The sequence below is a fragment of the Kryptolebias marmoratus genome, linkage group LG10, assembly GCF_001649575.2.
Source record: "Kryptolebias marmoratus isolate JLee-2015 linkage group LG10, ASM164957v2, whole genome shotgun sequence".
Lineage (NCBI taxonomy): Eukaryota > Metazoa > Chordata > Actinopteri > Cyprinodontiformes > Rivulidae > Kryptolebias > Kryptolebias marmoratus.
The window spans coordinates 21,959,531-21,982,226 of NC_051439.1; the positions used below are offsets into that span (position 1 = coordinate 21,959,531).

Below are 22,696 nucleotides of genomic sequence, written 5' to 3' on the forward strand. Positions count from 1 at the left end.
GCTTCGGTCGCTGCTCCTGCACGCTCCCGGCATTCTGATGTTAACAGGAAGTGACGTCACGTGTCTTCTTCCTGAGTTATTTGGGGTTATTTTGTATTCCACGCTACACAAACCCACAAAGAAGAGACTAGACCGTAGAAACGGTGGCGAATCGCTTTAGAAACAATAAATATTGGGTTAAAGTTGCGGGAAAGTTGCGATTTTGCAGGGTTTGCTTGATTTTGCGTTAATAGTTGCGATCGCAACATCGCGAAATCCTGGAGGGTCTGATTTTAATGAATTGCTGGATGTACGTCTATAGCTGATTAACCTTTGGAGTCGAGACAATTCAAGATGGACGCCACAGCCAGCCGTAGAAGACACAAAACTGGCTCCAACTCTGTCAGTCGTACAGACACTGAGGTGTAATTTGGTCTGGGTGTAGCTGAGAGTCGTCCAAACACATTCCCTGAGCGCAAACAGAGATCTTGTGGCTACAACTCTGGTCTAAGTTTAAAACTCCTGCATGAAAGGCAGCGGGTGATATGCATTCCTTTAAGGATCATAGGTTCAATGCTGCAAGATGATCAGGTTGATTAATGAATTCAATCCGAAGTTCTCACCACATGTCAGAGTCCTGATTCTCAGCTGATCTGGGCGCAGCTCTCCGTTTGTCCTGCAGGGGTTAAAAACACACACGGACTCTTATTATTCAGCAGGAGCTGTTGCATCGTTAACCTCGCCGAGGAGCGTCAAACCCACCGAGGACTCGGAGAGGCGAGAACCCTTCCTGTGTCGGAGAACCGGAGGGATGTGGATCTCATCTGGGCCGCCGGGACTTCCTGTGTCCGTCCTGAAAGACACAACCCGTCGGGTCGAACAGAAAATCCTGAATCCTCGAATAAAACGTCCATACAGAAGGAGTTCAGTCAAAGTCCAAATACTTCCCTTTAAATCTAATTACATTCACAGTTTAATCAAATCCTACTTCAATTACATCCTATTTTAGTCCAAATATAATCCAATTTAGGCGTGCCCTAATTCAGTTTCAGTTCTGTATTTCCTCTGCAGCTGGAGTTTTACTCATTTCAAACCACTGAACCCTAACGTACTGCAGGTCATAAAGTTCAACATCATCAGCACTAAGGAAAAATGTTCTTCCAACACTTCCTGTGTTCGTATTCCACCTGAAACCTGACTGGGAATAACGATGCTGAGAACAAACTGGATTTAAAATAGGAATCATAAATGAAAACTGAATTAGCTGAGAGGGAATCAGATGTATGGATGTGGGTAAACGGGCTCTGGTCTTGTTTAAATCCTTGCTTTTATTACAGGAATGCAGTCGTCCCTCAAACCCAGAGAAACACTAAATAACATCCACGAGGCTCTGAAACCGAGCTGGAACTAAACAAATTAAACATCAACGACATTGAATAACAAATAATCTAAACAATATCGCAGTTAAGCTGAGTTATTTCTGTTGGAGTTCTTTTTATTGGGCTCCTAATTTTGAGGAAAAACGTCAAACTCAAATGTTTGGAAATATATAAAGTGAATACATCTTTAAAAGGAAGTCTTATACCTGTGCATCAATTAGAAACTTGTTTCATTTAAAGGTAAGACAGATGCAGATTATTTTATTCTCATGTGGAGTTTGGACCGTTGCACAAACGGAAGGTAAATTAGTAACTGACGGGATAAAATCTAAATAAATATTAAAGTTCGGATGCAAAGAGCGTCATATTAAACGCGTTTTCTTCATGAATGAATAATTTCCTGGATGTGTGCAGATTAAATCCTGCAGCTGAAGAACCTCTAACAGAACCAGGAACGAGTTCTGATGGATAAAAACCTGCAGGAACAGGAACTGAGTTCATCTGTGACATCATAGAAACACATTAAAGTGTTTAATCCTCCACTGAAAACTGCTCTCAGTACATTTATAGAAATATCTGGGCCGGCAGAGAGGATCTGGGTCAGAACGATCCCACTGCCGTCCCCCGGGTCCAGTCTGGTTCTCACAGCACCAGAATAGAACACGAACCTCAGAAACTCTGCGCTGCCTCCGCCGTCTGCTGGAACATCAGGGTCCTGCGGTCCGATCGCCACGCCGCACACGGCGCACTGATCCTCGGACAGAGACGGGTCGGCCGGGTTCTGATCGGACCCACGAGTCACCTGATCAGGAGGAGAGGAGGCCTCATTAACGAGAAATAAATCCATCCGTTCGTTAAAGTCAAGAGATTAACATAACAATTAAGGAGAAACTAAAACTGGGAACCTGTAATTTCTAAACCCATCCTTTGTTTCATACCTGGGCTGCAGGGGGCGGAGCCTATTCTAATTTAAACTGATCATTACTTTACTGGAGATCAGCTGAAGAAGTGATGAACGTGCTAACATGATGTTCATCCTCTGAGCTCAGTGCGTTACCATGGAAACACACATATAGCATATTTGAATAGATTTGAATGTGACCCAGCTACTAACCAAACTTTGTCCTGAAAAATGTAAAGTCAATCGAATAATAAAACAAAATAATCTGTTCTGTGTCTGTCGCTGCTACCTGATGTGGAACAAAGTGCTGGACCAATCAGAATCCGTCTGAGGGACAGTGTTGGACCCACCACTCAGTCGTACTCTTACCAAACTCAATCTAACTTCAAAATGATCGGTAACTACGCTGAAAACAAGGAAACCTTACATATCCGTCCTCCGGTTCTCCCAGCAGGTCCAGGTCCTCGGGTCCAACTGAAGCCGGCGCTGGCTGCAGAGCAGAGACGCTCAGAACCGAAGGCCACTTCTGCATCTCAGCGTCGTGAGATTCTGGAAGCATGGGTTCTCCTGTGTCCGGGTAGAACAAATCCATGGGTTCGGCCAGTTCGCCAAGCAGGTTTTCTGTGGGAGAACCTCGATCCAAATCGAAGTAAAACCGGTCCGTGTGTCTGGACACCCCGACTGGATCAGGAGACGACGCTTTTATCTGACCATTCAGCCTGGAAGAGCCTGAACCCAGAATGTCCTCCTGGATGTCGACTGGATCCGGAATGTCCTCCTGGGTCCATTCCGTCTCAGTTTCAACGAAGGCATCAGTCGGTGTGTCCTGTTGTCCATCAGACAGATCTTTGCTGTCAGTATTTACAAACTGGTTTTCCGAGTTTGGAGGAGAACTCCGAACTGTGACGTCCTCCTGAGGATCATCTCCAGGAGAACATCCCTCCTGTTTGACCTCACTTTTATCACTGTTGTCCACAGAGTTCTTCTCAGAGCTGCTTTCGTGTCCACCGTCTAAACGCTCGTTTTCATGTTTGAGAACATCTGGACTGGGAGGACTCTGGACCTCTGAGTTACCTCGCTGACTGAGATCTTCACCTGGTTCTCCTGGACCAGACTCTAGCTCTTCCTCCTGCTCCTCTGGCTCACTGGTGATGGAGATCAGAGGAACATTCAGGTCTTTTTTAGATGTTTCCTCCTCATTGGCTGCCTCTGAGCTGCTGCTTTCTTCACAGTGCTGGTAGTCCTTCAGAGGTTCTTCAACCTGTTTTTCTACAGGTATGTCCGCTCTTTCATTTAAACTTTCCTGACCTTCAGCTTCCTCTTTAGAGGTAAATCTGAAATCTGTTTGACCGTTGAGCTTTCTGTCTTGATCCTTTCCATCTTCGTCATGTTCCTTCAGAGGTGGTGTTTCAGTGGAGGATTCAGGATCTGCTTCGAGAAGACATTCATCACCAGAGCTCCTTGGTGCGTCTGTCTCACACAGTGTAACAGAAGGTTCTCCATGTTTTGTAAAGTCGAGTTCTCTCAGATCAGGTGTCATGTCTGCTACCAGGTCCTGGTCGGGATTCTCCAGGTCTTCCTGGTTCTCCTTCACCTCCTTCTCTTGAGTTTTCTCGGCCTGCTTGTGGATCTTCTCCTGGTTGCTGTCCATTGAGCTTATCCCTTCATCGATATATGACTCTGTGGTGGACTGATCATCAGGAGCTCTGTCCTCGATGGATGAGATGAATCCTTCATCGACCGGGGTCACGTCCACCGGTGTGGCCCGGTAAACGTCCCAGGCATTCCCGCTGTCCCACAGAGAACTGTCACTGTGACCTTCTGAAAACCTCTCGTTACTCAGCTCATTCTCCACCCAGGAGTCCGGCGAGTTGATGGCAGAATCCCCGACCAGCGACTCAGGCACCGATGACGGTGAGGGAGCGTAGGACGGATGAGGGGAATCGCTCGCTGAGTCTTTCAGGTCATGACTGGCCTGATCTTCGGGGTTTACATTCACGCTGCTGGAGACGTCTTCCGTGTGGGAAGAGTCTGTCAAAAAGTCTTCACTAGACCACGACCGAGCTGCAGCTACCCTGAGGCGTGGCGTCAGAGCACCTCGGTCCTCTGACACGGAAGAGATCAGGACTTTGGGTGGTGGTTTGGTGCAGCTCCTCTCGAACATGCTGGAGCACTGCCTCACTCTGCTGAGATGAGCGCCGTTCCTCAGGTGATCCGAGTCGCTGTCACGGAAGTTGAGTCGGCCCATGGAGACGCTCCGTTCGATCAGCTGGCTGGATTCCTCGCTCTGTCAGAGGAACAGGCAGGTTAACAGAAACAGATTCACCTGTCAGGGTCTACCATCAGTCAGACCCTCCAGGATTTCACAATGTTGTGATCGCAACTATTAACGCAAAATCAAGCAAACCCCACAAAATCGCAACTTTGTGCAACTTTCCTGCAACTTTAACCAAAATAAACCCAAATAACTCAGGAAGAAGACACGTGACGTCACTTCCTGTTAACATCAGAATGCTGGGAGCGTGCAGGAGCAGCGACCGAAGCCAAAATGTGCGCTAATGCTTCACATTTCAGCAAAGGACCGTGCAAAACACCACAGTGAAGTTAGTTTTAAGTTGGATGTTGGATATTCGTGCTCCGCGGAGTTAGCGGCGTCTAGCTCACGGCTGACTCGAAACAGGAAGTGTACCACCGCGCGTGAGAGAAGGGGCTGGCAGAGAAAGGCTGGCTGACATTAGCGCTCCTGTTTCGGGTCAGCCGTGAGCTAGACGCCGCTAACTCCGCGGAGCGCGAATATCCAACATCCAACTTAAAACTAACTTCACTGCGGTCGCAAACCAGTTTCCTCCCCAGCTGCAGCTGTTTTGCACGTCCTGCAGTGTAATCATGGAACATAAACGCATCGACAAACACTTTGTGTCTGCAAAACATGTGAGGAGAGCTGCAGACCAGGGACAATCCAGAAATGCTCATGAATGTCAGTTTAGAAGCTATCAAAGTTCTTAAATAAAGCACCTTTTGAGAATGTCAATGTTTGTTGGGAATTATCTTACAAAACTAGGAAGTATTTTTGGTTTATATTTTAAAAGTTTTGGTTGTTTATTGATTTTAGCAAAAAAAATTGCAACTTTTAGGAAAATGCCCCGTGAAATCAGGCATTTTAGCCGCAACAATCACAAAAATGCCTGCGTAATCCTGGAGGGACTGATCGGTCTGCTATCTCCACCTCGTACCTCCTGTATTCCAGGGAAGTGCTCCAGGAACTGAGAAACATACATGATGATGGACTGCTCATCTGGTGCATTGATAGTCACATCTGAGGAGGTGAAAAAAAGAAATTACAAAAAGCTGGACCTTTACTTTGAAATGTGGACAAACACAAAGCTACCCCCTGTCACTTCCTGTTAGCTGTAACCAGAGGTTCTCACCTGTCTCTGTGGAGGACCTCTCAGATGGATCAGTGAAACAAACCAACAGTGGGAACATTTAGCAAATCTCTTTTCAGTAAAACCTGAATGAACAGCAGCTTCTACATCTGATTATTTTAGATTGTTATTTTATGAATCTCGTAAAAAAAAAGTCTTGCTGCTTCAGGAAGTAAAATCTATCTCATTGTTATCTGATAAAGAATTAAACCAATAACAGAATTATCTTTTTCACAATGTTCCTAAACTCTCAGAACTCTTCAACTCTTCTGTTTTATCTCATCTTATGATTTTATCAGAACTGTGTCGGCAGGTGAGTCATGCTTTGAGCCATATGAGGGAGTAAACAAGTAAAACCAGTGGTCTTTGTGTTACCTTCGGGCTCCAGCAGCCGAGGGATACCCAGACTGTAGTGGGCTATCCTGAAGGCGTCCTCCAGGTTCTCTCTGGGACTCCTCAGCAGGGCCTTCCTCATGTCCACCAGGCTGGAGTCAATCGACTTAATGACGGCCAGGAAGGCCAAACCACTGGTCCAGCTTTTTCCAAAATCCTGCACCGCCACTCCATACCTGCAACACGACATGATGTCAAAACAGAGCAAGCCTTCTTATCTTTCTGAGGCTTCCTATCCAACTCACTTCCGAGTTCTTCTCTGCACCCACTGCAGCAGCTTCTTGATGGCCTTGCTGTTCTCCCTCATGGCGGCGGCCGCAGACGGTTTCTCCTCCGACGGCGTGCTGCTGAAGGACGCGTCGGAGTCGGAGCTGGTGGGGATGGACGACAGGCTGGACGTGGAGGGAAACTGGCTCCGGATGTTTCCTGTCAGTTCTTTAATCTGGGTGGAGAGGGGACGATCAGATCTGACTCAGCAGAAACTAAACCGTGCAGTTCCTGGAGAAAGCAGCTGGAGATTTTACACAAAACGATGATCAACGGTAAATCAAATCACCTGGAAGAAGAGGATGATGTTCCAGATGAGACCCAGGATGATGGAGGAGTTTCCATCAGCGATGTCAGCTGCATCGATGCTCACCAGTTTTACCTGAAAACACACAAACACGTAACATACAGGTGCTGAAAATTCAAACTGATCAGCAGAAAAACGGCTGACTGACTGACTCACGTTCCTCTCCTCCAGGAAGGACAGGACCTTAGCGATGTTGTTGAGTCTGAAGATACGATGAGACGACTTCTTGAAGCTGTTGAGCTGTGGGATCATCCAGGAGGCAGAAACAAGGAAAAGTTACTCAACGAGTCGCCAAAAACGGGAGTTTAAACACGCGAGAAGAACCAGAACCGAGTCTGACCAGTTTGCAGCCGGAGAGCTCCTCCAGCAGAGCCATGAGGACATGTCCATCCTGGATGTCCTGGAACAGGTCCTGGACCTGGAGGGGCGGCTTGCACTGAGGAGGGAGGATACGGACCTTCAGTCAGTACTTCAACGTTTCTGTTTGTGTCCAAGACTCCAAAAACTAACAGTCTGTGACGAAGCTTTTGTTTATTTTTATCTTGTTGCCGCGGTAACAGCAGATAAGATCCCCGACATTCTGCAACTTGTTACTTGTTGTTTACTTGTATTTGTGTTTTTACTTGTGTACCTCACATCATGATGCAGGAATTCTTCTGTCTGATGTTTTAAATCAGTTTCAAACTGACGGCATCTCATTTTTCCCCCGTTGCATGCTGACATTGAATGCACCACTGTGGTTCCACCAACCATCAGTGAAATGTGCCCCCATATCAGCATCAGTTCTGAACATTAGTTTAGTTTTTGCGCAGCAGAGGTTCTGGAGCTGAAAGCTGCTGAATAAAACGTGTCTCTGCCGGTCTGAGAGATGACGACACTGCAGAAACCATCCATCAGTCAGTTTACTTTAATCGTTTCAGCCGTGCTGCAGATAAAAGCAGGCATGTTTAACATTCCTGCTGAATCCTGACAGCTCCGAAACTACCTGACGGAGGAGGGGGAGGGGGCGGAGCTCCCGGTCATGTGACTAGAAGACAAACAGTGTGAGGTGATGAAGGCTGCAGACTGAAGCGTTCGAGCCAACATTCAGTCCTGACGTGAACCTGGCAGGACTCAGAGGCTGCCGGTGGGGGGGTGGAGCCGAGAGGACTGGAACTTTCCAAGATGACTGAAAACAATGTTTGATTGTCTAATTAGTGGGTCAGAACTCTGACACCGGGCCAGACAAAAAAAAGGAGGGGGGAGAAGAGAGGCTCATTGTGTTACAGAAGACAAAAGAGACGCTGCAGACGATCCGCAGACCCACAGATAAACAACAAACACAATAAAATGGCTACGTTCGGGGGATTTTCTCTGTAAAATGCTCTAATGACCCTATTTTCTTCACTTTAGAGCTTGAACACAGTCTATGTTATGATGAGAGGGAACATTATTGATTTTAAACCTTCCAACCATGAAGCAGACCGCCTCCCTAAATGTTCACAGATCAATAGATCGATGTGGATGGTTCTGATTGGCCGGTTCGTGCAGCAGCTGCAGACAGTTTGCATAGTCAAAGGTCCGACCACGAAACACAAATGAGATGAAAGTGTCGAGTTACACGTGAGTCAAGGAGGAGAGATTATCCTCAGCAGTTTGTGATGAGAACAGAGAGGATCCGGCCCCTGCAGGGACCCCGCGGGGCCCCTCAGGGCCCCCTCGGCAGGACTGGAAGGCTGAAGGTGCAGGAAGTCTACAAACCTTTTCCAGGTGGAGGTTCATCCATCGGGTGAAGGTCCTCTTCTGCACTCCCTCCCGCTCAACTGAAACACAGAAAAACCCCCGAGTTTAAAAACACGGCACAACCCGTGGATCAAAATTAGATCTCCACTGACGGATCGAACTCGTAATAAATTCTGCTTTTATCTTTCAAACCTGATAAGATGAATTGCATAATCAATTTTCAGACAAAAACATCGGGCATAAATAAAAAGAAAGCAATAAAAGCTGCATCAACCTGTCAGAGGAAGTAAACGTTTTAAAGGACGGCCTGTTGGAAAACTCAGGTCTGAGAGGATTAACATGTTTCCACACCACCGAGTTGTCACATCATTTAACGTCCTGATGTTCCCGCTGAGGGTTCATCGTGTCAGGGAGGGTTAACGTTTCATTCGGCTGCAGGAGAGCGGGTTCTGCTCAAAACGGATCTCCAACCGGGTTCTGCTCAGAACATGTTGGCCTGAAGATAAAACCATAAAAAAACTAGAGAAATTACATTTTCTGTAAAAACTGCTGAAACTGAGTTATCAAAGCTAAAAGTAGCAAAATGCTAGCTAAAAGCTAAAGGAGCAAAAATGCTGACTAGCAGCTAAAAGAAGCTAAAGCAGCCAGATGTTAGCCAAAAGCTAAAAGTAGCAAAAGGCTAGCTAAAACATAAAATTAGCATATTTAGACCAAACTAGAGCCAATATTTTGAAGCAGATTTCAAAGAGAACAATGTTTCTGAAATAACTGAAAAAATCTTCGTGTATTTCTGTGAAGAAAATATTTTGTAAATAAAGTTAAATATTTAGAAAACCAAAATGAGCTGAACGTTTTGATCTATGAACAGCTAAAATAGCTCAAAGTCGACCAAAGTAGTTAGATTACAAGAAACGGACACAAAAACTACAGAACCACCTGAGAACAAACAGAACCATCAGCTGGTTCTGGTTCTGGACTCAGAGCTGCTGAGGAACCTGATGGGCGGAGCTCCAAGGGTTGTTACCATGGCAGCGGTGTCAGCTGTTACTCATTTTTATGTCCACACCCCCACAGGTAATGAGAGCTGGGCGGCTGGAAGGATATTAATGCTGCTGTGAGCTGCGGAGAATGTTCTCCACTGTTCTGCAGCTGCCTGAGGTTCTGCAGACAGAGAATCTGTCAGAGGAGGCGCAGGGGGGAGGACGGGGGGAGGAGGCGATGAAGGAGGGAGACACGGAGCCCTGAGGCCAGATAACAAACCCGACAGCCGTTAAACAGACGTGAGGAGAACCGATCCAAGCAGAGAACCTGCAGACTGACGCCATGAAAGAAGCTCAGATCAGAACACCTTCCAGGTCAAAGTTCATCTTGTTTTCAACACACAGTAATCCAGACTGTTGTTCAAAAGCAGAACCTTGACCCGGACTATCTTCAACCAAATCAAAGGTTCTGTCTAAACATCTGAAATAAATCGTTTCCTCTCTGCTTCATCTCAGAAAATAAAGACAAATTTGAGTCTTCACAGCTCAGAAGAACACATCCTTGTCTGTTAACGTGTTGAATTTCTCCTCAGCAGATTCAATCACTTCTGGAGTACCTCAGGGATATACTATAGGACCCATTTTATTCTGTATATTTGCATTATTGTCTGGTTCAATCCGGATGCTCCCTTTGGGTCGGGGATGAGTCTTTGCCTCAGGGAAAGGAGTTGAAGTACCTGGGAGTCCTGTTCACGAGGGACGGTAGGATGGAGTAGTGAGGGCGCTGCTCCGGCCCATCATGGCAAAGAAAGAGCTAAACTTTCTTTTACGTTCCAGCCCTCCAAGCGGCTCATTAGAAGCTGTCCGAGTATCTGATTACACTGTGAGAAGTCAAGGATGTACCAAAAAAAGGTATATTGGCTTGTAAGGTAGGGAAAGGGTATCTAAAGCAATGGTACATTTTTATACCTTTAAAAGTCTGGGGTTCAAAATGTGCCATTGTTTACGGTACCATGTCCGTACCTTTCATGGTATAGTTCAGGGGTCTCCAACCCTGGTCCTCAGGGCCTCCATCCTGCAGGTTTTCCTTGTTTCTCTGCTCCAACACACCTGATTCAGAGGTTAAATCACCTCTTCATGTTCTGCAGAAGCCTGTTAATCACCCATTGATCCAAATCAGGTGTGTTGGAGCAGAGAAACAAGGAAAACATGCAGGATGGTGGCCCTGAGGACCAGGATTGGAGACCACTGGTATAGTTGAAGCAACAAGCCAATGCATCTTTTTCGCCTCCTTTTTCGCCTTCCTTCTCTGTTTTGGGCATGTCCCATTAAAAGGAGACCCCGGGACAGACCAAGAACCTGCTGGAGGACTCTTATATTCTCTCTGGAACGCCTTGGGATCCATGAGGAGGAGCTGGAGAGTGTCCCCGAGAGGAAGGACACTCTCCAGAAAAAGTCCCTAGGTTTCCTCCTGGAACCAGAGAGCAGATAAGCACCAAAGAATCATCATAAAGTTCCCTCAGGAAGTGAACTTAATGATGAAAAACAGGTTTCTGCAGCTAAAAGATCATAAGAAACCCCAACACCACAGTTAACTCAGCCACCTATGACCTCTGACCTCCAACCTTGAAATTTATTAGGAGAAAACTGATGTTTCCAGGCTAAGGTCCTTCCTCTGTTGCTTTAACATAAGAACAGTTATTACAGCCTAAAATGCTGCTGCTCTTTGTATTTGGGTCAGAACCAAACATCTCTTCAAGAAGTTACTCCAGTTCGTCGATCCTCGGTTTGTTTGGGTTTGAACTCTTCCTGAAGGTCAGACTGAACCCGTTTCTGAACCTCTCTGCTCCGACACAAAGTCCAGATCAGACCAGACCAGATCCAGTTGTTGGACCAGTGTTCCCCAGTAAAGAAACTCATTTAAAAGGTCGTTTATTTTCAGTGTAAGTTTATTTACAGGCAGGGTTTTTCAGTTACAGCTTGCAGATATAATAATATGAGTCCGTTTGTCCTCTCAGGTGTGTTTCAGTGTCAGATAAAACAGGATTCCTGCTCAGAAACACCTGAACTTTCTGTTTCCTGACTGAACCCGTTTGTTTTCCACGTTCCTTCACAGCAGCAGCTTTTACAGCTTCGAACGCACGGAGAGCTGATAAACTGGGAGGAGGTCAAACATCAACAGGGCTGTATAAATACTGTGTGGCACCAACGTGAAGATCAGCTGATCCACACAAACACAACCAGGAAGCCTGACAGAAACCATCACAGACTTCCCTTTGTTTGCTTTGTGTTATCAGCCTTGATTGGATTAAAGAAGTTATTGATTAACCTTCAGCCGCAGCAGGAAGAGACGGAGAGTTAAACCATGGACGTGTTTTCGTCCCGAAGAGGAGAATTAAACGGTCGATTGATCGCCTCTGATTCTTTCTACCAAAACTTTAAACGAGTGAAAACTTCAGCAGCTTCGGCTGATCTGAGGAGCAGAAAGTCAGGATTAATGTAACACCGAGAGCTGAATGGCTGCTAAAGAAGCTAAGGCTAAAAGAAGCATAAAAAGTCAAACTCTGACTTTCGGCCTGTTTGCTGAAGCAGATTTTAAAGAGAACAACGTTTCTGAAGGAACTGCAGAAAACAAAGGGTAAGCACTGTTAAACAGCAGGAATCCAGCTGCAGACAGATGTGACTCTGCTGGTTAATGAGTCTGATGGAAGAACTGAGAACTAATGAGACGAGAAGCTCCAACCTTCACTTCACTTCTTTAACCTGTTTTTACTCCGTTTGTCCGTGAAGAAAAACACTTTTTATTAGGCTAAAACCAATCAGGAGGGCTCACCGGTTGTTTGACTTCTGGATGTTGTTGGTTGGACTTGATGCATCATAAAATCCTGTGACTCGGCTGTTTTACACTGAAACACATCAGCTTTATATGAAAGTTGTGCAGAAAGTTTAAAACAAACCTTCAAATGTTTGATTTGATCCAAACTCTCAGTTTGATCTGAGTTGTTTTTCTGCTGCCTCTTTAGTGGTTTTTGGATGTCAGTGTGTGATTTCTCTCTGATTACAGACTCTCTGAGCCACGTGTGAGGCTGACGTCTCTAATTACGGCCTCTTCCTCTAGAGACCTGCCAGCATCTGCACAATCTGACTCCATGATGCAGTTTCTCTAAAGCTGCAGAGTTTAGATGAAGCTGCAGAGTTTAGATGAAGCTGCAGAGTTTTTTATGAAGCTGCAGAGTTTAGATGAAGCTGCAGAGTTTCAGCTGCAGAGTTTTTTATGAAGCTGCAGAGTTTAGATGAAGCTGCAGAGTTTCTCTGACTCCTCTCTTCCCGGGGGCTAATTAAAACCACGAAGCCGGCTCCTTCCTCTCCTCCCACACACGACTCAGATCCACTCTGGCGTCTGACTCAGAGATAAAAGGTAACGCGGGGATCTTCAGTGAGAATCGGTGCTGGTGGAAAGGTATGAATGTGTCTGCGGGTCGGGGGAGGAGCTGCTGTGTTAAATATTAATGCTGCGCTCCGGTGGGGGGGCGGGATGTTGGGGTTCCTGAGCACTGCAGTGCTGCATCACCACAGGCGTTATGTAACACCACAGTTCACAGAGAGGCTCTTCATCACTCCGTCTGTTCACATCTTCCTCCTGTTTCATCACAGCCTGTCAGAGCAAACGCATGAAACCATCTGAACTAATTTAAATAAACTGGCCTCTGATTTCATGTCTGTAACACGGACATTAATGTTCCTCACAGCTCTGTTTGCTGTCACCCGGTGAGTCATGATGGAAAAGTTCTCTCTCTGCTCTCAACTGGTTCTAGTTTTTAATTTCCTCTCCTGCATACCTTCCCTCCCTCAGCTTTTGTTCCACCTGTTCGTCTGTCAGATCCTCAGCTTTAGTTTGATTCTGTCCTGATCTGCTGCTTTATTTCCACAGCCTGGATTTATCTTATTTCCATGACCTGCTGTGCAGAAGTTTGCTGCAGCATGAAGCTGACCATGAATGATGTTCGGACAGATGTTCAGACAGATGTTCAGTTGTAAACATGGAGCGACTCGTATTAAACGGGTCAGTCTGTGACTCTGTAGGGTCACCCTGCAGTCGAACACAAACGATTCACAGATAAACACAACTAAAACCAGACTGACTGGTGTTTCTACTGAATGATCAAATGAAATCATCTCATTAACCCTGTGGAGGTCAGAGGTCACCAGAACTGAACCTTCAGTTTCAAACATTGTGTTCAGAGTTCAGTTTGCTGATAAAACAAACTATCAGAGGTCTGACAGACTGGATGTTCCCTCCAGGTAAATGCAGCTGTCTGTCTCTTTATGAGCTGATCCTGGAGGTTCTGAACCATGAATGACTTCAGGAGTCCTGCAGCAGAACCGTAAACTCCTGCAGGATCAGAACGTTTCAGGAGGAGCAGCGGTGAAATGGAATAATTCCCAGTAAAACGTTGATTTATGAAGTTTCAGCAGAAATCCCCTGAAGAAGCAACAAACTGCAGATCAGACCTGGGCTGTCCTTCCTCCCAGAGCTGCTCCTGATGTTCTGTTCCTCCACACGTCTGAGTCAGAACCTAAACCCTTCGGATCGGCAGCTGAAGGAGGTTTAACCCGAGTGCAGGTCAGAAACTAACCATGAGTGTTTCTGATAATCTGCTGTTAGGCTGAGGTCATCCTGCAGGGCAATACAACCAGCTGCAGCAGAGATTAACCACCATCAGACGATCAGATGATGTGACCGAAGGACTTAAACAGCTTTAAATCAGGTGTTTCCAGGTGAGCCGTCTCCGTGGACCCAAAACAAGCAGCAAGTGTTTTCCTCTTTCAGTGACTCAGAGTCACATCTCTGAGTGATGATTTTATTAACACATCAGCTGATTCACAGTGAGTCGACTCTGACGATGATGATGCTCCTGATGAAGCAGCAGGATGTGAGTTTTTGCTGCTGAACAAATCAGAAAGAAAACTTCTTAGCTCTGATGTTCCTACAATAATGCAAAGAGGAAGGAAGCGAATGTGGCTCATTTAAAGTTCCTGATCTGTAAAATAAAAGGCTTCAGTCGTCGATCCCAGAGCTGAAACAAGCCCAACATTCAGCTGCTGACCGATGCAAATGGCTGCACGTTATTAAACCTCCAGGAAGAAACAAACGGAACGAATCACCTGAGAACACCGACACGCAAACAGCAGAACATTTCTGCATTTCCTGCAGAACAAGCCGAGCGAAACCCGAGCGCTGCAGAAGAAGCTGAAGAAGCTGAAAGTCGGCGGAATATTAGTTGAACTTTAATAGTTAAAGACGAAGAAGAAACACGAGCAGCAGAAGGACAGAAAGATGGAAAAGACAAAAAACTAAAAGAATTAAAAGACAAATTAAGAGACATAAGGAAAATAAAAGGGAAAAAAACTGATCTTGATGCATTTTGATGTGAAAAAATGTAAGTTAATAAAGTCAAATATTTCTAAATGTATGAATATCAAAGGTGTAGCCAAAATGTCCTGAACGAGCCAAATGTTTTCACACCAGAAGTTGGGAGTTCGAACATCATATAATCAGGTCAGAGTTGTGTTTTTATGCAGAAAGCTTCACCTGAGCTGCAGATGAAGCTTGAATGTCAGAAAGCAGTTTACTGAAACCCGTCGCATGTTTTTAGCCTGAAACAGGACCGGAGTTCAGCTCTCATTTTTTTTTAAAACAAAGATTAAAATTACATCACATCTGCGACTGATTCCCTGACAAACTGGCTGCTAACTTCAAGAAAAAGAGCAGAAAACAAAGAGGGAGAGCTGCTTTAAACGGTTACAGAGGAGAAGATGCTGTCGTCATGGAAACAAAGGAGAAGCACTTCTTATAAAACAGACAGGAAGCGCTCTGCCGACGCTTTTCGGTCCGAATAAACCACCACCGAGTCGTGCGTGTGTGTTTCTAATAAAAAGCAGCATTCCAGAGCACCAGCGGACTGACGGAGCGATGACCTTTTCAAACTAACTGGAATATTTTTGGAACAGGAAGTGAACTCGGGTTGTTTTTAACCAGGATTCAGTCAAACAGCAACTAAACTGTTAAAGGTTACCAGCAGACACGAAACTCTCCGTCTGAGTCTAAAACTCTGGTATCAAAAGTGTTTTTCTGGTGATTTTCCCAGAATTCAGTGCATCTGTTGGCCTCAGATGATGTCGCAGGGAGGAAACTGTCAGCGTGGGAGGAAACACAGCTGTGACATCACTGTTACCTTCTGCACGCGCTCAGAAAGGATCCCAGCGTGAGAACGCACTGCGAGTTCTGCAGGAACCGTGACAACACGTATGACAGAGAAGAAGAAGAAGGACGGAGTGTTCTGCCTGTTCCACAAACACACGACTGTTTCTACCAAAACAGAGAGAACGTCATCAGCAGCTAAAACAGCCGACAGGAGTTTTACCTGATCTTCATTTAGCTTCAAGAAGAGAAAAAAATAAAACTGTGAGACTTCCACAGGTTGGATCAGGTCTGCTTGTTCTGACCCACAAAGACAACAGCTGAAGTCGTTAAAGTGTGACAGAAACAGCTGCAGGCGGCTGACGACAGCTAAAGCTGTTTACATATCACCGATGACTGATGGGAAACGTGTTTCTGTGACGATCAGGACCGACAGCAGGGAGGAAGAAGAGCGGCGGGACGGCTGACTTCTGCTTCAGCGCCGAGTTTTCAAACATTTTAAATATTTCACTTTGTTTACAAACATTTCCCCCATAGAATCCCACTAAAATTTCAATAATTCCTTCAAAAAATATGACTCTTTTTAATCTGCACCAGCACACTGGCTCTGTTTCTGTCTTTCCTTTTGCTACTTTTAGCTTTTAGCTACTTTTAGCTTTTAGCTACTGTCAGTTTTGAGCTACAGTTCAGCTGCTTTTAATTTCAAGTCATCCTTTTGCTATTTTTAACAAATATTTTCCTACTCTCAGCTAGCTTTTTGCTATTTTTAGCTTTTAGTTACCATTCTGGTACCTTTTAGCTTTTAGCTATTGTTCTGCTTTTAGCTTTCAGCTGGCCTTTTGGTGCCTTTCGGGAAGCCTTTATTGCTTTTAACATTTAGCCAGCATTTTGCTACTTTTAGCTTTAAGCTACAGTTCAGCTGCTTTAATTTCAAGGTAACCTTTTGCTAATTTTAACTAATATTTTCCCTCTCTCAGCTAGCTTTTTGCTACTTTTAGCTTTCAGCTACTTTTAGCTTAAGATATATTACTTTTAGCTACCTTCAGTTTTGAGCTACAGTTCAGCTGCTTTTAATTTCAGGTTAGCCTTTTGCTAATTTTAACTAATATTTTCCCACTCTCAGCTAGCTTTTTGCTGCTTTCAGCTTTTAGTTACCATTCTGGTACCTTTTAGCTTTTAGCTATTGTTCTGCTTTTAGCTTTCAGCTGGCCTTTTGATGCCTTTCGGGAAGCCTTTATTGCTTTTAACATTTAGCCAGCATTTTGCTACTTTTAGCTTTTAGTTAGCCTTTTGTTACCTTTAGCTTTAAACTAACCTTTTGCTAACCTTCAGCTAGTTTTCTGCGTCGTTAAGCTTTCCCATCCCAGCTTCAGCTTCTTCAGCAGATTTCAGCTCTCCGGCTGTGTTTTCTATTCTCCAGTTTGAAACTAATCACCGTCCAGAACTCGGAACCGGACAAGAACCGTCACGACATCGCTGCGATCACCAAACTGCTGAGAGCTAAAGTTCGGCTGATGTGTCTGACAGGCGAAACAGGAGGGAAACCTGACGGAGACAGGAGGAGCTGCAGGAAGGAAACACTGAGAGATTTCAGATTAAAATTGTTTCATTTGTAATCTGGATATTTGTGTTTTTAATCGGTGATCAAATCTGTGAGCTGGTGCTGGAGGACGAGATGTTCTCCGGCCCGGTTCTGTCTGTAAACAGAACAGGCTGCAGCTCCGGAGGTGGGAGGCAGATCTGTGTGGGATGTGCGATGCGTTCCGCTCTGATCTTTCTCTCCCGTCTCGTGGCGTTATGTAATGGCCCCGCTGCTCGTCAGAGTTCACGTCTGATTCAAACCCGCAGAACATCCAAAACCTTCGGCGTGTTCAGGTTCTGATCCGCCTGATGAGCCCGATCCAGACCTTTCTCTCCCCTCTGAGCCAGGACTGTGTTTCCAGGGCAACGGCTGCTCGCAGAGTTGCGTGTTTTTCCTGGAACAAACTTCGTCTCCGCCGACATCAGAGGGTTTCTCACACAGAAACCAGATTCCAGAGTTTCCTCTGAGCTCCGTTTGGGTCCGGATCACGTGAGGTAAATCAGAACTCACACCTGTCTCGACCAGGTGAAAGAAAAGGTGGAGCCATAATCTCTCTGAGTCAGCCATGATGGCCGACACAGCCAGCTTCAGTTTTACAGATTCTGAGCTGAAATCTGATGTGGTAGTAGCTGAGAGTCATCCCCAACACACACTCTGAGGGCTACACAGTGTGTAATATACTGACAATTACTGTGGAAGTCAACCCTGCCTGTCTGTTAGCAAAATATCTCACAAACCAGTGAACAGATCTTATTAAAACCCTCATAAAGTAATCATCGGTTGGACGTCTTAACCTGGTTCAAGATGGCCGCCACGGCTAACTGGTTTTAGCAAACACAAAAAAAGCATTTGGTGCGGAAATAGCTGAGAGTCGTCCCCGTCTAAAACTAAAGCTTCAACCGCTTTAACTTTGAAAATACCTAGAAGCTTTTACTTTGAAAGGTGCTCAACCTTTGGTCCAAGGACGTCACTTTTGTTGAGCTCAGATCGGATCGTAATTTCCGCTGAAACAAGAAGCTCGTCAACATATTTTCATGTTTTCGTGGGACGGCTGGATTGAAAGTATTTCCCAGTATCAGTCCGTTGACCTTTGACCTTTGGTCAATTAAAAACATCTTGTCCACCACAGCACCTCTGCTGAATAAATGTATTTATTTTCTGTATCTGTCAGCCTGCTGCACTGGAAAAAATACCCCTAAAAGGAGACAATAAAGCAACTTAATTCATTTAATTCTATGTTTAAATATTTATCCCAATCAGCTGGTTTCCATAAATATATTATTAACTAATAAGCATTAAATAATGCACTGAATGTGATTTTTAGGATTATAATTAGACTGAATTTAATGTAACTGTTTCCCTATTTGTCCCGTTTGAGGAACACCTTCAGCTACTTTAGCTGCTCAGTTACCAAAAACTTCAGCTCATTCATGAGATGAGTGCTTCAACTTTTCTTTTTTGTAACTTTTATACTTTTCTTGTTTATTCTGTTTAAATGAAAGTGGATTTGAAGTTTTAGCTTTAAGTTTTTCTCATCTGTAGCTAATGTTGTGCTAATGTTCGGTTTTAGCTACAAATTTGTTTATTTTGGCTTTTAGCTACGGCTTAACTATTTTACCTTTTAGTAATCGTTCTGCTAACTTTACCTTTTAATTATAGATGTGTTGATTTTAGCTTTTAGTTACAATTTCTAAATAGCTAAATAGCTTTTAGCTACTGTTATGATACATTTAGAATTAGCTACTGTATAGTTAGTTTTAGCTTTTACCTATGATAAGGCTAATCTTATCTTTTATCTCAGGTTTTAGCTTCTGTCTTGCTGATTGTAGCATTTAGCTGTGGTTTTTCCCATTTTAGCTCTGTTTACAGATTTGCATTTTTTTAGCTTTTAGCTACTGTTCAGCTCATTGTAGCTGCTCTGCTTGTTTGAACAGTTAAATTTGAACCTGTCCTGCTTTGAACTTGTTTATTTTTGCCCTGATTTGACCTTTTTGTTGTAAATTAGCACTTTAAAAAATAAAAAAAAACTGCAGTGAACTTTAGTGAAATTAAAGTAGTCCCTCCGCCCGGCTCCGCGGAGGGATACCTCCGGTCCCTGCAGCTGGTCACATATGGATCTATAATCTATAAATTAGTAAACAGGTCACGTGCTGTGGGGTGCCTTTAATGGAACTCTGCTGGGTCTGTGTTCGGGGCTCGGTTCTGTAGATCTGGACCCGCGAGAAGAACTCAGACCCCCCCCATCAGTGGGCCGAACCTCTGAACTTTATCACGCACGGTGCTCCTGAGGAGGAGGAGGAAGAGGAGGAGGAAGACCCTCATGAATACCTCCGCAGTTTCGGCTCCCCAGAACTAAACTTCCCGGAGCGCGCGCGCGCTCGTCGTGCACGGTGTCCCGGCTGCGGTACCGACCCGGATGCTCCCTACCTTGCAGGTTCTGGACTCGGATGTCGCTGATCTGTCCGATGAACTCCTCCCGCTCGAACCAGTCCTCCCGGCCGCGTCCAGCCATCCGAACTGCGGGTCGGAACCCGGAGAGTCCGGCCGGAGGATCGCGCGGAGTCCGGGTTCGGAAGGCAGGTGGGAGGAGGTGCAGCTCCGGGTCTGTTCTCCGTCAGCACGCCGACATCCCTGCAGCTCTCTGCGGCTCGGTCCGTGTCAGCGCCGCGCTCTGAGCCGCGGAGCTCCGGGAGGAGGAGGAGGAGGAGGAGGAGGAGGAGGAGGAGGAAGGAGCCGCTGCACCTGGTTGGTGTTCCCGAGGTGGGATGGAGCAGAGCCAGGCCCCGCCCCCTCCTCCACCTCCGCCTTCCTGCGCCAACACACACACACACACTCTCTGCAGAAGTCTGAACTACTTGTTGACATATTTTCCTCTTTTTATTCTTCCTGTCTATTATTTACTTACACGCCATTTTTATGCACGTGCAGCATATTTAATCTGGGCTTTTAGTGTTTCAACATGAATAAAATAAAAGAAAGAATAAAAGAACCACCTTAAAGGGCTCACGTGCTGGATTAAAGGAACTCGTTACAAACTACAAAATCAAACATAAAAAGGTTTTCCTGAACCACATCAAACGGTGCCGTCTGAAAGAGTTCACTCCAGGTCATGCAAATCCAAAATGTGGGTTTGCGTTCAACGTAAACAAAGCCTGAGTTGACTGAGGCTGGCCGCAGGTAAACAAACATGGCGGAAATATAAGAAACAAGCTGTTTCCACGGGTAAACAAACACCTGTGGCAGCTGCTCACGTGTGTTCAGCTTTCAGAACCAGGCCCGGTTCTGCTGAGCCCACAAAGCGCCGGGCGGAGGAGGATCTTACATAAGAGCTCGTCCTCCTCCTGATCATCAGTGTAATCTGTATTCGACTAATAATCTGATTACTCAGAGATACTTCCTCATTTATTCTCATCCCTGCAGACACATCTGGACCTCAGCTGGTTCTGGTTCTGGACGTGTCTGAAGGTGTTTGTTTCTGCTCTTATCTGATTTAATAGGTAAATTTATTCACTTTAACTAGTTTATATGACCCCAAAACTTCACCTTTAAGGTTGTAGTCTTTTAGAGTTGTAGTCCGAACATTTCAGCTGTCAAATAAATTTAAACAATTAAAAAAAAAGATAATTAAATTCTAATAAAAACCGCCTCGATCTGTCCGGATCTGGCAAAAAAATTCTAGAATTTGTTAGAACTGACTCAAGCTTGAGGAATCTTCTTAAAAGTTTTAAAGTATTCTACCAGAAACTTTAAGAAAAAAAAATAGCAAAAATAATTGTAAAATTTAGCTTTTTTTGTCAAAAAATTAAAAAAAAAATCATCCCGTAAGCTACAAAACAGAAATCTAAATGAAATATTGTTTTGGAATAAAAGAAGAACAAAAAACATGTTTTTTACACTAATATTATATATACTATCTTGTTTTTCAGTTTGTATTTTTTAGATTTTTACTCCCTTATGTATTTTACGTGCAGCAGTTTTATTATTATATTTTTATTTAGTATTATTAGATTAAATTCAAGCCTTTTTTATTATAATTAGTTCATTGGTTTGCTCAAATATCTGAATAAACTTTGACATAAGAGTCAATCTTTGTGCCTTTTATTATTATTTGTTTTAAATTGAGGTGCAAAATACATTAAATATCAAATATACATATTTAACACTATTTAAAGTCAGGTAACTTCAGTCAACAGGTGTTGATGCTGTTTCTGCTCCACCTCCATCAGCAGCAGCAGGTTTCTGAAAAAACAGGCCAGAATCAGAACCAGAACCAGCAGGACTCCCGGTCCAATCAGCACGTGGGGCTAAAATTAACCCAATATGTGGGTCTGAGTCCAGACGGAGCACGTCTCACTCATCTCCTGTTTTCACAACCAGAGAACCATCCTGAGCTGAGCTAGAACCCATAAATGTTCCACAGCTGGAGCTCCTTAAATAATGCATGTTCAAAAAAACCAAACAGCATCTGATGGGGGGCGTCCTGCAGCAGATTAATATAAAACAAACAAACTGGAAGCTCTTTCAGCTCAGAGCTTGTTCTGTGATTCTTTGGCAAAGTGTGAGCTCCAGATTGCAGCACAGCTTGGTGGGCTTGGCTGAGGAACCGGAGCCAGAACCGGAGCAAAACACTCACTGGTTTTCATGAAACATGCACAGAGAGCTGCAGAATTTTAAAAAATATTTATTATCCTGCTGAATCACACACGAGCTCTGTGGTTTCCAGGCTGCATCACCTGGAACTGATCAGCTGAGGTGCTTTAATGACACTTCTGTTCCAGACCTGCTCCAAAACAGGTGAGCTCAAATAAAAACACAACTGTTTTTATTTGAAACTGAACAGATATCGTCCAGTGTTCGTGGTTCTGGATCAGAAAACATCCAACTTTTCTGTAAATGACTCATTAAATTCAGTTTCTCGAGTCTGGTGCTGCCCTCTGGTGGCGATAAGGAGCAACTGCATTAACCTCCGAGCAGATTATCAGTTTAAACAACAAGAATGCACACAGAAAATTCAAATCTGAAGATTTTGCATTTAGTGCTGAGCAGCTTTTAACGCAAACCAGGAAAGGTTTCAGGAACTTTGGATAAAAGACCTCAAACATACACCTGTGTTCACATCCGGGTGAGAGCACACCACTCCAACCCACAGACTGATTCTGACGCTCTTCTGTCCTCCTACACCGGAAACCACCGGAAATTGAGGCTGAGAGTTGTTGGTTTTTTTTTCTTCTTTAAAACAGTGAACTGCAGTGAAGAAGACAGAAACGATGAAAACCGTCATCTTCCTCCTTCTGCTGGGGATCCACAGCTCTGCAGCTGGTAAATGCACATTTTTACTGTTCTGTTTTATTCGCAGTAGAGGCTATATATGTTGTTTAATAATTATTTTGTTCCAAATACTGTATTTATTAAGATACTTGGACGTGAAGCCAGTGTTCTTGTCTCCACCCAAGTATTAGTGTAACTTTCTTTTTCTGCGCCTCCTGGAGTCAGAGTCTGTGTGTCTGTTAGCAAAATATCCGGACAGATTTAAATAAAACTCTCAGAGAAGAACAACTG

The 22,696-nt window shown here is 44.6% G+C and overlaps 1 protein-coding gene across 1 annotated transcript in view; it reads right to left on the bottom strand.

The window, feature by feature from the left end:
• The window catches only part of clmn (calmin), a 22,913-nt gene extending 3,095 nt beyond the window's left edge, over positions 1-19,818 (bottom strand). The window contains exons 1-12 of the mRNA XM_017431687.3: positions 19,565-19,818; positions 8,392-8,453; positions 6,992-7,087; positions 6,808-6,891; positions 6,634-6,726; positions 6,323-6,519; positions 6,060-6,253; positions 5,493-5,575; positions 2,687-4,546; positions 2,027-2,160; positions 742-832; positions 603-655 (exon numbers count right to left, since the gene is read on the bottom strand). Of these exons, the coding sequence (XP_017287176.1) occupies positions 603-655; positions 742-832; positions 2,027-2,160; positions 2,687-4,546; positions 5,493-5,575; positions 6,060-6,253; positions 6,323-6,519; positions 6,634-6,726; positions 6,808-6,891; positions 6,992-7,087; positions 8,392-8,453; positions 19,565-19,649 (3,032 nt within the window). The 5' untranslated portion in view covers positions 19,650-19,818. The remainder of the gene's footprint in view (positions 1-602; positions 656-741; positions 833-2,026; positions 2,161-2,686; positions 4,547-5,492; positions 5,576-6,059; positions 6,254-6,322; positions 6,520-6,633; positions 6,727-6,807; positions 6,892-6,991; positions 7,088-8,391; positions 8,454-19,564) is intronic.
• Positions 19,819-22,696: the final 2,878 nt, after the last annotated feature.